The sequence below is a fragment of the Pogonomyrmex barbatus genome, unplaced genomic scaffold (genome assembly GCF_055798465.1).
Source record: "Pogonomyrmex barbatus isolate J1 unplaced genomic scaffold, ASM5579846v1 scaffold4, whole genome shotgun sequence".
NCBI classification, from domain to species: domain Eukaryota; kingdom Metazoa; phylum Arthropoda; class Insecta; order Hymenoptera; family Formicidae; genus Pogonomyrmex; species Pogonomyrmex barbatus.
The window spans coordinates 12,844,074-12,860,650 of NW_028297138.1; the positions used below are offsets into that span (position 1 = coordinate 12,844,074).

General features: G+C 31.7%; 2 protein-coding genes across 3 annotated transcripts in view; one reads left to right on the forward strand and one right to left on the reverse strand.

Moving 5' to 3' along the window:
• Positions 1-1,979, forward strand: LOC105423327 (uncharacterized). Its single transcript, XM_011633037.2, has 3 exons — positions 1-136; positions 331-1,010; positions 1,395-1,979. Exons 1-3 carry the CDS (start codon positions 103-105, stop codon positions 1,617-1,619), a joined length of 939 nt encoding a protein of 312 aa, XP_011631339.2. The 5' UTR covers positions 1-102; the 3' UTR covers positions 1,620-1,979.
• Positions 1,971-16,577, reverse strand: part of Fim (plastin-2 fimbrin) — a 26,444-nt gene continuing 11,837 nt past the window's right edge. The window contains exons 1-4 of one of the 2 annotated variants that reach the window (XM_011633035.3): positions 9,424-9,513; positions 7,365-7,795; positions 5,763-6,981; positions 1,971-5,367 (exon numbers count right to left, since the gene is read on the reverse strand). In XM_011633035.3, coding sequence (XP_011631337.2) covers positions 5,170-5,367; positions 5,763-6,981; positions 7,365-7,795; positions 9,424-9,498 — 1,923 coding nt within the window. In that variant the 5' untranslated portion in view covers positions 9,499-9,513 and the 3' untranslated portion in view covers positions 1,971-5,169. Of the gene's footprint in view, positions 5,368-5,762; positions 6,982-7,364; positions 7,796-9,423; positions 9,514-16,577 lie in introns of those variants that run through there. The other variant, XM_011633036.3, reaches the window with a different exon arrangement.

Genomic DNA, 16,577 nt, shown 5'->3' on the forward strand with positions numbered 1-16,577 from the left:
AATTACATAATAAGGAGATTCTTAACGATATAAACGCGGTATAAAAGCGGTTTCAAGATTAAGAGTAGCGTCAAACACATATCGCGATTTGTACACGGTGATATGATCATCGCAACGTTTATACCGTTCTTTTTAGGTAAGTAAAATTTATCAGTTAGTTGCCATATCGTATCGATAATAAATGCGTTTCTTCCTATAAGTGAATAATAAAAATTACGAATAGAATACGAAATCGCGATAAATAATAAACAAAAAATAATGGCTCGACGATGAGAAATGGATATGGATTCACAAGTTATTTTATGAAAATCTTGATATCTTTTTTGTCAGCTGTGCAACTTCCCATCGAAGATGGTGCATGGCCATATGGACCCGAATATGTCTTCACCGTTCACATGAATGTGACGGGAACACCGGAGTGTTCCGATAATATTCAATCGTGCAAAACTCAGTCCGGTTATCGTATTACTTCTCGGTTATATTGTACCCCGAAGAAAAATGATACTCTGAACTGTAGCTTCAAGCACGTTGATGGCTTCAACTTTGGAACAATTGGCGAGGAAGGCGATGTTGCGAATCGACGAAAGAATATCACTGGAACGGTTATGGAGCTGATTTATAACGAGGAAGGCATCGAGGCTATCATCGCGAGCCAACTGACACGAGTCTATGATCTCAACATCCTGAAGATGGTGGCCGAGCAATTGAATCCCGGCGACAATTTCGACAACATCGGAAACGGTACATTCCATGGTATCGCTGAATCCACCATAGGCAGGTGCAACGTCACCTTCGATTTGTATCGCCGTCCCAGAACTGAATATGCGGAAACAGAGATTCGTCGCGATTTCCGATTGAAACTATTGCCATCGACATTGCAGCATACGGCTTCTACCGACATGTACTTCATTGACAAGACAACAAATATTAATGATTGCAATTGTTATGCAGACGGTTACTTTCGTAAATATGGTGACACGGTCGTTTGTGAACATTTACAAGCAGATTTGGTAAGTTACCCGTGACAATGTATATATATATATATATATATATATATATATATATATATACCATATATATATATATATATATATATATATATATATATATATACATATGAATAATTTATTAATGCTGTTGTTTTGTGTTTTCAATAGATTCAATTTGCTTGCTTTAATAATTATAATTATTAGTTATAATTATAATTATTAATTATTATAATTATAATTATTAGTAATATAATTATTATTATTTATATTAATTTAATGTATAAATATCTCAGAACTGTTTTTTAAATAAACAAAAATTTGTAAATTCTTTGATTTACTCTGTCTTCAGGAAAAGAGAAGCATAGTTTCAGAAATTATTCTTAATTCGCACGTGTTATTTTTTAGGAATTTATGAGTAGCCAGATGAAAATCAGTGAAAATAGTTTTAGTTCGTATACAATGAGAAAGGGCACATCGGTTTCGAACAATGAGACGTACACCATACATGAAATTACGAGCATAATTTTAGAAGATATTCAACCTGCCACGACAGATTCTCCTATAATCATGAGACCGGGTAAAACCAAATTATTTGCTAATCATGATGTAAAAAGTGTTTCTACTAATTAATAATAAAAACAATTGTAAAATATTAATGTAACATTAATTCTAAAAGATATAATTTTACAATAAAATTTATATGTAACAATTTGCAAAAACAATATGCGAAATAATACAGAATCGATTATACGTATTCTACATACGTAACAAGAATAACAAATGATAAAAATATAAAAAGATATAACAATAGAAGCTTTCTATAAAAATAATAAACGACATTAATAAAATAGATAAAAAATAAAATAGATAAAAAATAGATAAAAAATAATTTAATTTAACCAAACATGCTCTTAAAATCATTTCCCCAAGTTCACTTTATGTATTACTTCTATTAGTTAACTGCGATGCAATAAAAGTATATGTAGTAAACTTCTTTTATTTAAATTACACATACGCTACATTAAATTATAACTAAAAACGATGGACGCATGTTCACGTACACACGACATAGAATGTACGTGTATATGTGCGTGTATACGCGCATATGTGTCTATATATGAAATCTATATGTATACAATGATCATATAAATTGGGAGTTATTCAATGATTGCGATATTTAATACTAATTAGTTAATTGCAGACAATCCTTGAGAATTTCTGAATAGTGCGATCAAATGTAGGACTAACATAAACGCTTCAAGTCTGTGTTATGTTAAATTCCAATTTATAGATTTTGCTTTTTAAACTGATATTTTCCATATATATTATAGGAATATATTATAATCACACGTCCACATACATCTACTCTGTTTCTTCTTGGAATAAAAACGTAATTTAACATTAATGAATATTAATAATATTTTACGACAATTAAATGATGAAATGACGAATTAAATTCACAAAATGGAAAAATAAATTTAAAGAAATAATATATCTCTACGAATCGATAATATGCATTACACTCGAAGTTCGACTCTCTCGCTGCAGCCATATTGAATTATGACATCGGAAATGAGAAATGACATGCAAAAACTTTCTTGCGTCATATAGTTTTATTTCTTAAAACTTGTGAAGTGAGATATCTGTCCAATAGATTACTGATACGTAACCAGATCATTAGAACATGAAAATATCATGTTTTTAAGGAAAAAGTACAAAATAAAGCCATATGACGAAAGAAACTTTTTGCATGTCATTTCTCGCCTCTGACGTCACATAATCCACATCGCAAGAGAGTCGAGTCTTAATCATATTCATTGCAATTAATTTCTCATTTCTTGCATCTTCTAATATAACTATGTTTAACGTCCGCGTTATAATTAACAATTAATTGTAATTCAACTACATAATCACAACAGAGACATGCTAAATTTTTAATAAATCTCACCTAATATCCATCTCCATCCCTTGCAGCAATCTCTAAAATTTAATGAAAAATTAATTAAAAGCAATACAACAAAGTTCGTCTTAAAATTTTAAAAGAACTTTAGTCACTTCGGTTCATGCTTGCGATTGGCCCTTACTTGATTATAAAGAGAATATTTACTTTCTGAAAACAATTAATTTCCTAATCTATCTAAATATATGTGTATATATATATATATATATATATATATATATATATATATATATATATATACAAATGCTACATGTACGAAATAATTCGCAAACACTAAGAGAAGACCAAGACCAAGAGAAACCTGCGTTTTTTCAACTCTTTTATTCGCAGAGGACAATCACGATGTTTTAGCATTTGCCTTTAGATTCATAAGTACATTCCGATCCAAATCAATTATAAACATATTGTTAATATCAAATCATGTTTTAGATTTTTAATATTTATAATGGCACGATTACAATTACTTTTGTGCGTCACCATGATTATATCATTATTATTCATTATCCGTCCATTAATAGAGCATATAATCAATTATCGACTGATACTTTTCGAATATGCATTATATCGAATACATTAATAACATAGAAGTTATGCCGCGCTAATGACATGGGCAGATTTCAAGTGAAATATCAAAAGGCCTCTTTTTTTTTCTATTTCAGAAATTAATTCTTGTTTAGACTCAGATAAAATATATAAAAAGGCAATATTGTATAATACACTCATAAAGAGATATATGATTTCATATGTACAACTAATACTTGCAATTAATACGTTGAATATAAAATTCATTCATACAACATTAATGCATGTGCAAAAAAAAATAATTAACAAGTTTCAGACCGTCATGACCTCCTGATATACACTTTGAATTACTGAAAGCGCATAAAATAAGCATTTAAATAGATCACAAATCTCTTATCTAGATTATCAAATACACATATATATATATATATATATATATATATAAATTGTGTGTGTGTGTGTGTGTGTGTGTGTGTGTGTGTGTGTGTGTGTGTGTTATATACATATACATACATATACATATATATATATATATATATATATATATATATATACATATATATATATATATATATATATATATATATAAAATACATGTGCGTTAAGTATACATTTTTGACTGTATTGTATAATTTGAGTGTTAAATGATTATTCATTCTATAGTAGTACACGTAAGACAAATGATCTGTTCAAAATATATGCGGGATTTTTTTATTTAAAACTGATCTTTTAAGAAAAAATTGCCACTTCTTCATAAAAGAGAAAATGATCATTTTGCAACTTTTAAAATATAATGAACAATAATCTCATAAATAGATTCAAAAAAAAAATTCTAAAGAAATTTATCATTAAAATTAAGACCGGAATCTCTTGTATATTAATATATTTGAGTATGCACTTTAAATATTTTTTGATGATTTCTAGCATATTTTCTGTTTGCGTTTTAAGTGAAGTGAGAGTTCTAAATATATAAAATTGATTTATACAAATTTGATGTGGTACAAGTAGTTGAATGAAAACGAGTGATATGATTACATAAACAAGAAGGAGAATTCCACATCGCGCAAGACATGTCAGTCGCATATTATGGAAAAGTGTTTAGAGCTAAATATCTGCGATTCCAGCAACTTATTCCTGATAATCTGTACTCTTCTCACTTTTTAAGTAAATACATTTTCTGGCACGAAAAATATCGATATTCGATATATCATACATCTTCAATACTTAAATTAGAAAGTTATTATCGCCACATTCAAGAGACTAAAAGTATATTTTAAATTTTGAGTTCTTATATCTCTCACATATTAATAATTGTATTACACTAATGATAAAATTCGCATATTTTAATCGAAAAATATTAAAATTTTAAGATAATATAATTTCTTTTACCAAATACTATCTTGGCATATTCTTTGTTATATTACCTGATACGATATTCGTTTAACCAATAACAGGACTCAAAAAATTCTCGTTAGAGTTTTAAAGGAGTTCCCCTTCTCGTCTCATGAATTCTTTCTAGAGGTAATAATAATCCTTAATATTTTCTCTTTAAGAACAAGTTAACTTAATCTACGTATATACAGGCATTACGCTCGTGAAAAAGGCGTGAGGTGGCGCAATTCGATCGAAAGTTCTTGTGTACAAAAGATAAACGGCACGTGTTAGGTGGAATAACACGATGACGAGTTGACGCCAACATTATTGGCCATTATTGATATTGTTTTGTTGATTTTTTACAGAGTCCATATTCGGGATGTAATCCATCGCCATCAAACAGGCGAATACTGTCATTACCATCTTCGGCTTCACCTCGGTTATATCCTCTGGCAGTGCATAGACGCGCGCACCGCACTTTCGCGCCAAGGATATCGCATACTTTGCATTGTCCAGACTTTCCTGTACAACAAAAAAGCGGTAGTCATCGATTAGTTACGTCAAAAACGAGACACCAAAAAAGATTGATCTATTTAGACTAGAACACGTTTTCACGTAATCAATTGACTTTCACTTTTCTTTGGACTTCCATGAGAGATAAAAAGATAAAGAAAATTTTTAATTACAGTTATGAGTTAACATTTGTGAGCATATAAATATCTGACGATATCTTGAAAAGAGATAATTCACTATTAAACGAAACACTAGATTAATAGAGCTTCTATCGATACATATATAGTTCGGTTCGCTAGGAATTGTTTATACAACTACAGTTTGTTATCAATCGAAAGAAATCCTATAATTAACTAAAAACATGCATTCTAAGAATATTAAGAAATAATAAGCGGAAACCTTACATTTTCAGTTCCACCTTCTTTGACAAGATCATAGTTGACCGAACCGGGCTTAATGGCATCGATGAGATCGAGAACAACTTTCCCATCCGATATTGAGTAATCCTGAAATCCTTTTATACTACTGGTCTTGCCAGCTGTCTGGAGTTTAGAATTCACCCATTGAACGATTTCTTTTTCCACAACAGTGCTTCCCTGGGTACCGGCTAAAGATGTCAGAATCGACAACGTGTACGACCTCATCAATTGCCATATCAGAGCCAATGTCAAGGTCGCGTTTCCATCATTGATATCTTGTCCAGCGATGCCCACGAGTGAGAAATTCATCTGTTTACCCAGTTCAACAGCGTAATTGCAGTTCTCCAATTTTTCCATAAACTTCCGAAGCTTCGTGAACTTCTTGTGCACTTTATTCCAATTCACAGTGCCTGGTTTGATAATGTCATACAACTGAAAGATCACCAAACCATCGGCAAGATCCGAATATAGCCAATTAACATGCGGCGAAACGCCCATCGAGTTCATCCAATTTCTATAGGTCTTTTCTTCTCGCGTCTCCTCTAAAGACTCCAAACCTTCAATGTTGCTTTCCGGCTTATCTAATCCGGGATAGTTGTTAAACATATTGGCGACAAAGGCCAAGTTAAGTTTGTAAATACCGTTCACGACGTCGCTAGGCGTTACAAAAGTACGACAGCCTAGTTTCGCGGCTTGCTGAAGCATAATCTCCGCTCTAGACATATGGTTCGGTTCCATTAAGGCTTCTAAGGTGACGCCAGTCGAGTTGGGTGCGATCTGTTTAATGAGATATGTGTAAATCTCAGAGTCCGTGATGTCGGATTGGAAATTGTTACACCGCCTAGCGATGCCGGCATTCTCCAAATGATGGTTCACCCATCGGAGAAGAATCGATTCCGGAGACAGTTTCAACAGATCTTCGATTCGTTCGCCGTCTTGCAAAAGTGTAGCTAAACCGGGGCAATTCTCCAGAGTAATCTGATTGAATAAGCCAATTCGGATGATTTGCCAAAGCAGACCCAGCACCAAATGGGGCGAACCTTTGGTAAGATCGTGAGCATCGATGTTTATGATGTTGCAGCCGATAGCTTGGGCTGAAGATAGAGCCAGCGTCAAGTTTTCGTGTTTCTTATATAGCGTCAAATTTTTCTTATTGATCGTGCGCTCGTCAATAGTGTCCGGACAGGAATGATTAATTATTTTACTGAAAAGTAAAAGTAAAATTAATCTTTAATAGAGAAATTTTTCATTTTTAATAAATTAATCGATTTTAAAATCATTTATTTATCAAAACAAATTATAATTTTAAAAATTCTGATATTATCATATTCAAAATTAATTTAGATTTATAAATGCTGCTTATAATTCTAATTACAATGATTAATTCAATTATTTAATTTAAATATTTAAAATAGACACTTAAAGAACATTATATAGATATATTTCAATTAAATTTTGGAATAATTATAAATAAGAATTCATTTTATTATATTTAACTCATGTCAAAACATATTCATACAATATTACGCTGCAAATAACAATGAGAAGAAATATCAATGAATTATATAAAAAATAAGTTATATTTACCAGAGCAATATTCCGTCTTTGACCTTATCGTAGAGCATCTTCCCCTCAGGATCAATGGGTAGCAGATGCTTCAAATCGGGATCGTGCGACAGATTAGTATTTATCCAGTCGCTGAAAGCTAGTTGTTCCTCAAGTCTGACGGAATGCGTGGTACCTTCACTGGATGCCTCGGAGATTCCACCCAGAGTTTCGAGGTTTTCCTTCTTCGACACGACTTGCTTGAACGTGGAACCCAGTTCGTTGGCCTTGAGTTCCTTGCAAAGTTTCTCAAACTCTTCGAAGGAAAGCCGACCTTTATGTTCCAATCGTTGCTTATCGTCGTACTCCTCGATCATTTGGCGCACTTTGTAACCTGGCATTTTGAAGCCGCAAACATCCAAAGCGTTTCGCAGTTCGGTAACGTTGATGAAGCCATCTCCATTCGCGTCAATCTATCCGAGAAAAGAAAGAACATTAGTTCGGGTCTTCCATTGGAGATTTAATTGAGATATTATGTCATAAAGATATCTAGAGTAAATACATTCATCTTTCTCTCACATTTAATTAAGGAACGCTTTTCGTATTGACATCAATTGCAATTAATTTATAAGTGACAAACAAATTTTTTTTATCTTTGTTCATAATAACTAATTTTTCGTTTGGCTACCATCGAGTAACGATAATGTCAGATAAAGTCAGATAAATCAAACTTGCAACACCATTCTTGATAACATTGTACAACATAACAGTAGCTTTTTTACAACGCGATTTCCGTTTCGTAGAAAGATATGTATTTATTAAAGCAAGGTAATTACATATATGTGTAGGTAATAAAATACAATTAATTTAATGATCAAGACCTGTATAACGAATGTTAACAAATTTCGTAAGGCATCACAATAATGAAAGGATAATTAGAATCAAATGAATGTGAAATCTAGGTTCTCTAAGTTCTTTTAACATAGTAAATATATATAAATGTTACGACTTTGTAATAATAAAGTTACACAGGAAGACAAAAATATAATAAAATTTAAGATTTGTGTAATTTATGATTTTAATTTATCAATTATAGTTAAGAAACTTTGTATGTGATGCACATTTAATCTTTCTTAAATCTTTATTGTTTAAGTTAATATAGACTGCATAAAAATTATGCACACATATTATAAAATTGAATACAATAATTTAAGTTTATATTTAATGTAACGAACAACACAATTTAAAAAAGACAATTTATACGATTCTTTTAATTGGTTCTCGCATGATCATGTGTCTACCGTTAAAGTCCCAGAAGAAATCTTGCGTTGCATAAGAAATCTACCTACGCAATTCTTTCAAGACTTTGTGCGAAAGAAATCCAGGTCGCGAAAAATTCCGCTATAAGATCCGCAAGCATATCTAGACATCACAATTTTTGCACAAGAACAATAGGAATATAGAAATGATGGGAACGGTCATATAAGCGGTGTATTTCTAAAAAAAAAAAGCAAACTCGCATTGGGGTTAATCGGCAGTTCCTTATGTCCATTTAAGAAATGCTCTGCATGTTGATTAACATCTTGTTCTCGCCAATGAACTGTATTCCAGAATAATTGCGAAAGTTAAATTCATTTTTGCCACCAAGAACATACGATGATGACGTCAAAGAAGACACTGACTCGCGATTTGATGAAGAAAATCAGTCTGCATGAAATCAATCTTTGCATTTACTCATGCTATAGATTACGCAAATCCGCCATTTAATTATTCAACTTAACGAATGAACAATTGACCCTTATAATTGCAAAGAATTCTGAATACACGTTCGTAGAAAATGTTACTTGTAAAAGTTAAGACATTTAATCTTTGGTTTTTCGTCGGTTACAAAATTACATTTAAAAAAAAAGAAAAAAAAAGAAATTTATATTAAAAGAAAATTTCGAAAGTTATATTAGAAGAAAAGTTTCAAAATTACTGCATTCTCTTCCTACCCATTTTCGTTCCGTAGATACGTAGAACATTTATCAAACAAAACTTATCAGAACAATGACAAAACTTGCTGAAGAAACTAAAGGAAATAGAAACTGAGTGCACTCACTAACTCAAATAGCTTTCGAAAATCCTTAAGATACTCCTGCACGACATCCCATCTTTTTATGTTACTAATTTCCATGTCAGGAAAAGACAGATTCCGCCCGGTGGAACAAGAATCAAACTGTTGTGAAACACTAGAACGTACTGAAATTCATCGAGAATTTATCAATTTTATCGATCACGCGATAGTAAAATGTAAGTAAAAAATCGAATAGAATATCCTCAGAAACATCAATCAAGTATGATAACACAGTAATATTTAAAAACAATAGTTTATCACGATCAAGAAATCAATTAGAAATAAGATATATCTCATATCTTGAAATTAAAAAATTCTTATAACATTAAAGTGTTTTCAACTAAAGTCAGAAAATAAACAATTTCGTGCTGATATATCTTAAAAATTCATAACGAGATTTGTATCAAGCATATTATGTCTGATGCAATATCTAATAATTTTAATTACTATATAATAAAAATTTAACGAATTTATAAGTGTATATTGTAATACATAATAACTAGTGATTAAATAACCAAGTATTTCTATCGCGCCTTGAAATCGATAATAAAACAGAAATCGAAGAATATTTGTGATATATATGCTGTTATATCATTCAAAAAATATTCTAATATAATCTAATTTTATATGCATCTATTGAAAACTTTACGTGATAGAAAATTCTATAGTAGTAAAGATAAGATAAACACAAAAAAAAATAAAAAAAATGTTTATAAAATAATGATACCACTGATACTTTGTGGTAAAATGTAAATAGATACGTTATCTAAAGTTCATGTATGCTCATCGAAGTATACGTAGATAAAATCTTATATATCAGATATTTACTATATGCGACATATTTTATATTTTTTATTATATTCTTCTTTATATTTATTCATATTCATATTCTATATAATTAAAGATTTGAATAATGAAAGTAAGAAATGTAATGTAATACATTTCCTTTTATCCTTTTATATATATGTAGCCGCGCTTTTCGCTTTGCCATAAAATTATTTTTCACTTCATGAGGGCATACAAAGCGCAAAGAAGACATTTATTTGAAATATTTTTCTTTTCGTATGCATAACGGATATGCCGGTCTTTGAGCGAGAGATGGAAATGGGAGTAAGAGTTCGCCAACCGAGCATTTACATTGTCGTAATCTTTTCTTGTGAAAACACTGTGCTTCCTGTCATCGTTCCGTTTTCCCGACACGATCGCGTCGTCACAACGCAACGCAACGAAATTGGCCATGCAATTTACGGGCGCATCAGCGAAGAACGTGCGTCTTCCGTGCGTATCATCGCATACGATGGAATCCGGAAAAATAAATAGCGAACGAAAATCAATTGAGCGCGAATGCGCGCCGTTTCGTTTCGAGTAATCTTCCTTTTATCTTTCCTCAATCGTGTACTAAATCACAACAACGAGAAAAATGGAAAAACACCCTATTATCACATCCTATCAAAGCAGATCCAATCTAAATTAGTAAAAACAATGCGAACCCTCCCCCCCCTACCCTCCCCCGGCCCAATATTCAAAATATAATTCAATAAAATAAGCGCGTTTCCTTTAACGCATCGACGAAAAACGGAACATATTTGTTGATGAACAATATAATTTTCTGATTATTTATAATAAATTTATATCAATTTGAGATTTCAACAAAAAATATATTGAAGATCTTAAAAATAAAAAACGATCAACATGATAAAAAGAAAAATTTAATAATGTGTAAATTGAATGCATAAGTTAAATAATTTAAGATATCGAGATTTAAATAATACATTTTATCAAAAGATATGAACTTTCTTGTTTGTCTATCAATGTATCCGATATTTTGTGATAGCATTTCTTCCACTTTTTCCAACAATCTGTGCATATTCAGGTCTCTTTAGGGGGACCTTTACACGCATGCATATATAAACTATAGTTTCAAGCAGCTGGCGTATATAATGTACAACGCATTAAAGTGCACACACCTGCCATACCATGATGAAGAAGCTTTGACCATGCTTGTATAACATTATCGCGTAATGTGTTAGATAATATTTCTATTGTGTCTCAACAATTCCATAACATACGAATCTTATTAGTAGTATTCCGAAAAGAATTTCATTCAGTATATTAAAATAAGATTAAAACAAAACGAAAACATTTGGTAAATATAAAATTAAAAGAAATATACAAATGTTGAAACAGTTTTCTGATAAACAAAGAAGTCTTTTAGGAAGACTACTTATCATATCCTGTTTACCACATATAAAAATAGCCACAGATATCATTCGGAGAAGTGTATGTCGTCCTGAACACAAAATCTACGTAAAAATATTTATTTCACAAAAAAATTCTACGTTTATATGTTTATATTAAAATTTCTTATCACGGTCTTGTTGATGTTACAATTGAAATTTGAACTCGAATATTATAAATTGTTTTATAATATTCGCGCGTTTGCATTTTTTATGCTTGACATATCTCTATTCAGACTTTAATTCTTTTAAAAAGAATCACATCTTTTTCTAATAATCTATTATTCTTTTTTTCGTAAAACGCGAGCACCGAGAACTAATTTACATTCGAAAGTATTAATTCGCAAGTCTTTTCTCCATCGCGTGACGGCTTGTCGATCTACTTAGTCATTATACAATCAGCCTCACGTTTTCACTGTACTCTTAGATCCGATCAAGATAAGATTTCGGATTAGCTATTATTCAAAGTTCAACGCTTCTTTCCTCCAAGTAAGCGCAATTACTCGAAGCGCGAAAAGAAAATTGCACGGTTATTATTTGGACAGAAGATTACGGGACACCCTATAGAAGAGCACCGAGAGCACCTTCCCGGTCAGACTTCTCTCTCTTCTTTCGCTTTTATCCTGGGAACTGGTTTCGCGCGCGACCGGCATCGCGTCGCATTGCACACTCCCCCCCCCCCCCGCCCCGCGTGTGTCTCCGTCCCGCATTCATCCGCGGAAATCACGATTGAATTACCGCGTGGAGAGAAAAGAAGGACTCGGCAGAGGCGCGTCGGTACACGCGGCACACGTTAATAGACAATCGCAAGATTAGGGCGAGTGCCCACGTCCATTATGCGAAACCCCGGGAAAACGAGTTATAACATTGGCCTTAATGTGCGGTAATAATAGCATACTGTATACTCTTCGAGCGCGTTATCCGGATGATAGCTTCTTCGTGCGCGCGAGATAAATGATAAAGACAAAATTTAATAAAGCATACAAGGAGGATAAGAAGGATGTCGACATAGAATCGGCGAAGAATGTGTCGGAACGCGGGCATTAATTATTAATTGGCTGACGCAATTTTCAGCATTCGTTTCTTTCTGTCACTATCGCAAATGTTTAAATGATCAATTATTTTGCTAAATTACACAGTATTTTCTTTTTATATTTATCAAATTCGATCAGAATTAAAAATTTTTATTTCATCTGTTTTATTTTTATAATTTTGGATAATCGAATCGAATAAAATTTTTTTTTATTAGTATTGCATGCAATTTCTAAGCTTGAATTCAAGCTTAAATTCAATTTTTCGCAAGAACAGACTTTTATTTTTTTGTAAAAAATAATATTACCATTCGTAAAGTCGTAATTAGATACGATAAAATCGATAAATTTATGTGTTTCTTACTATGGACATATCTAAAAATGAACTAAACGACCGTGACGAGTAAATGCAATTCTGCGAATATCTCATAATCAACTATTTGATTTCCTCGCTTCCAAGGCATTCCTACATCATCCTGAGATTCCTCCTACATGCACATTGAATCCAAAAGAAGTATTATTACATCACATAAAACTAAACCGATAGAAAATAACATTCAAGCTTTGTAAGGATTCCATTTATAAATTTATTCAAACTTTATTACGCACAAAAGAACAAACTTTTCCCATGTTATCGATAATGTAGGTAATAGAATCAGTAGAAAAAGATATTCGAGGTGAGTTATCCTAGACACACCTTGTGGAATTTGCATAACCATCGCTGATGGAATTTCAAATCATTCGGTTAGTCATCAGAAGAATGCACGATTAAATGATACTTTTGTTGATCAGTAACATTAATAGTAAATTTACTTTTTTTTTAATAAAATGTTGTGTGGTTACTAAATACTTGTATACTGAATAACATGTTATCTCGCACACACAAAGATAATGATTAATGTCATTAGAAAACAGGTTTGAAGATCAGCAATTACTTTCTTCTTTTTTTGCATGAGACTGTAAATCGCGAACCTCGATTATTAAAATCAATGAGCGATATAAATTTCGCGATGTTATAATATTTTTCTTTAATTTAATTTAATTTAAATAAACCTGAATAAAACAAAACATTAACTAAACAATTTACATTTAAAAAATGGTATTGACACAGATTAAATTTATATTATTCCAAATCACAACGTTTATTAATAAATAATTTTCTTTATATCTTAAATGCTAACGACTCTCTTGCATAATTACTTGTTAACAACATCTGATACTGAGAAATGAAAAACAATTCGCTATATAAGTTCGTGACATTGGTCTTAATCGCAATACATTTTCGATAACATCATCACTACCGCGATTTCTAGTAACTACCCACACTCTTTTTGCTCTCATTGCAAATTTATAAATACTATTCTTCTACACATGTACATATTCGCCAAAGTACACATCATATACAATAATATCATATACAATAAATTGTCGATATGTCTCACGTATGTGGATATTATACGATAATAATATTGTAATATTGTATGTAAATGATTATCAAAGTATCAAAGAAAACAATATCAATAAAGACATCTTGGAACGATGCATAAAACAGCTGTAACGATCTTTATATCCTCGCAATAATCCTTGTAACAATTAAAAAAAATAAATAAAAAGTAAACGGGCGACAATCATCTTATGTATGTCGTTCTCTTTTAGATTGTTTTTTTTAATCCATGCGTGTTATTAAAATATGTCGAGTCGCGAATGATACCTTGCCGAATAAATTATATAGTGTTGAAAGCTTTATCCGCTTGATGGACGTCACCAAGGAGTAGTAAAAAGTTCGCGCGAGGTGCTTCGGTGTTAGCTCAAGTGACGATAATTGAATGGCTTGGAAAGAAACATCGAAAGACACGCTCTTACAGCTTTTGATAGATGTTTTCGTAATCTTTCGCATTAATTTACGCAACATGCGAAACATTTTAAGAGATCTTTCTCCGTCTCGTTTAAGGTGTCGTGTAACCGGATTTACGCGCGACGCTCAGGATTGTTTCGTTTCTTTTCTCTTTTTACTGTCACATGCGAGCACATTTGAGAAACTTAGATTACAAATTATATTGTAAAGAAACAGATTAGAAACGAATATTGCGTGCCCATTTACGCACGCACGCACGCACGCACGCACGCACGCGCGCGCGCGCGCGCGCGCGCGCACACACACACACACACACACACACACACACACACACTATAATAGTTATGTTCTTAATTATTTGATGATATGAATGAAAAATAAGAATACAAAGAAAAGCGTATAAATAATTTTATATTATTTGGCAAGCTTGAATATTTCATTTTTAAGTTTCATAAAAATTATGTATATTGTTATATAAATTATGTATATTGTTAAATAGAAAGCTGTTTATCCAATTTAAACAGTATGAATAAACAGAGATGTCTAATTTTTACGATGTTTAATTGCAGCTCTAAGTTAATTACCAGTAACATGGGAAAGATTAAAGATGTGTAATAATGTTATGACGGAACATTCTAGCAGAATTCTCATAAAATTCTCTTTATGTTCTTCTGTTTATCTATTCTATTGTTTTTCTCAATACTTAGACATATTTATGTAATTAATTTTATTATTAGGTAATGTCGAAATAAATAATTAATTCATTATATGCTTAATGAAAAAACAATTTAAAATATTAGCAGTTTAATTTCATATTAATAAGAGTGAAAAAATAATATATCTAATTAGACTATATTTGAAATATATATTAAAAATATTTAATTAAAAAAATTGGCTTTAACAGCCCAAATTTTTATTTTTATAGAAATATAGTTCTTTTAAATAGGACAAATTAATTTCATTTTTATTACATATAGCTCTATATTACCTCAAAATTTTTTAAAATTTAGAACAAATGTGTTAAATAAAACGCCCTCCATGAATTGTAATAAAATGCAACATTTTAAGAATATATCCAAGAATATATCCAACTCTTTTAATCTATATCTATAAAAAATATTGATTTATTAGATTTTTACTTATACTATTCTCGAAATCTTATTCTAAAACGGAAACTAGATATACAGCAGGATACAGTGATATCCTGCCGCGAGTCAACCGCAACGCTGACACAAGATGCAACCACACCGAACAGTTTTAGAAGCGAATGTAGCCAGCGGTGATGCCATTGTGGCCAGATTGCTTACACGCAGAGACATGCATTTTTGATGTCATACATACCGCAGGCAGACTTGCCGACATATATCTATCATTATCATCGTTGCATCTCGCACACAGGTCGATAAGTATCGGCTCGAGCTATTATCTGTTACGCGACGGCATCACGTCTTACTCCGGCGCTCTCGTATTACACGCGTCGCTTGATCCGACGACGTGATTCGATTCGCAATTCGCGTGTACGAAAGTGAGATCTGACGCGATGTCGGGGTTAATGACAGACATAAATTACACACACGAATGATCTGTTCGTTCATAGTGGAGAGTAAATTGATCGACGTGTTGCATTTACCATTGCATTTACAGATGCCGTGCCTCACGATTCTTTTCTCCACCGAATTATAATTATAGAAGTTATTAATCACGATGCAAAAATGCATAAAATGTAATCGTAAAAATAGCATAAAGGTAATGAAAGATATACTAACTTGACAGACGTTTAGGTTATGAGCAAAATTAACTCACCAAGAGTTTACAACAAACATGCACTGCTTAATAATATATTATTGATTTTTAATTTTCAAAGTTTATTTTATGTCATCTCTTGTCTTGTCATGATACGCGATGAATCATCGTATCATTAAAACAAATATTCTCCGATATGATTCGATTCTTTAAAATCGATGATTAACGCGATCAAAGACCACGATAATTTTTTCCATGAGTCAAGATTGCGTA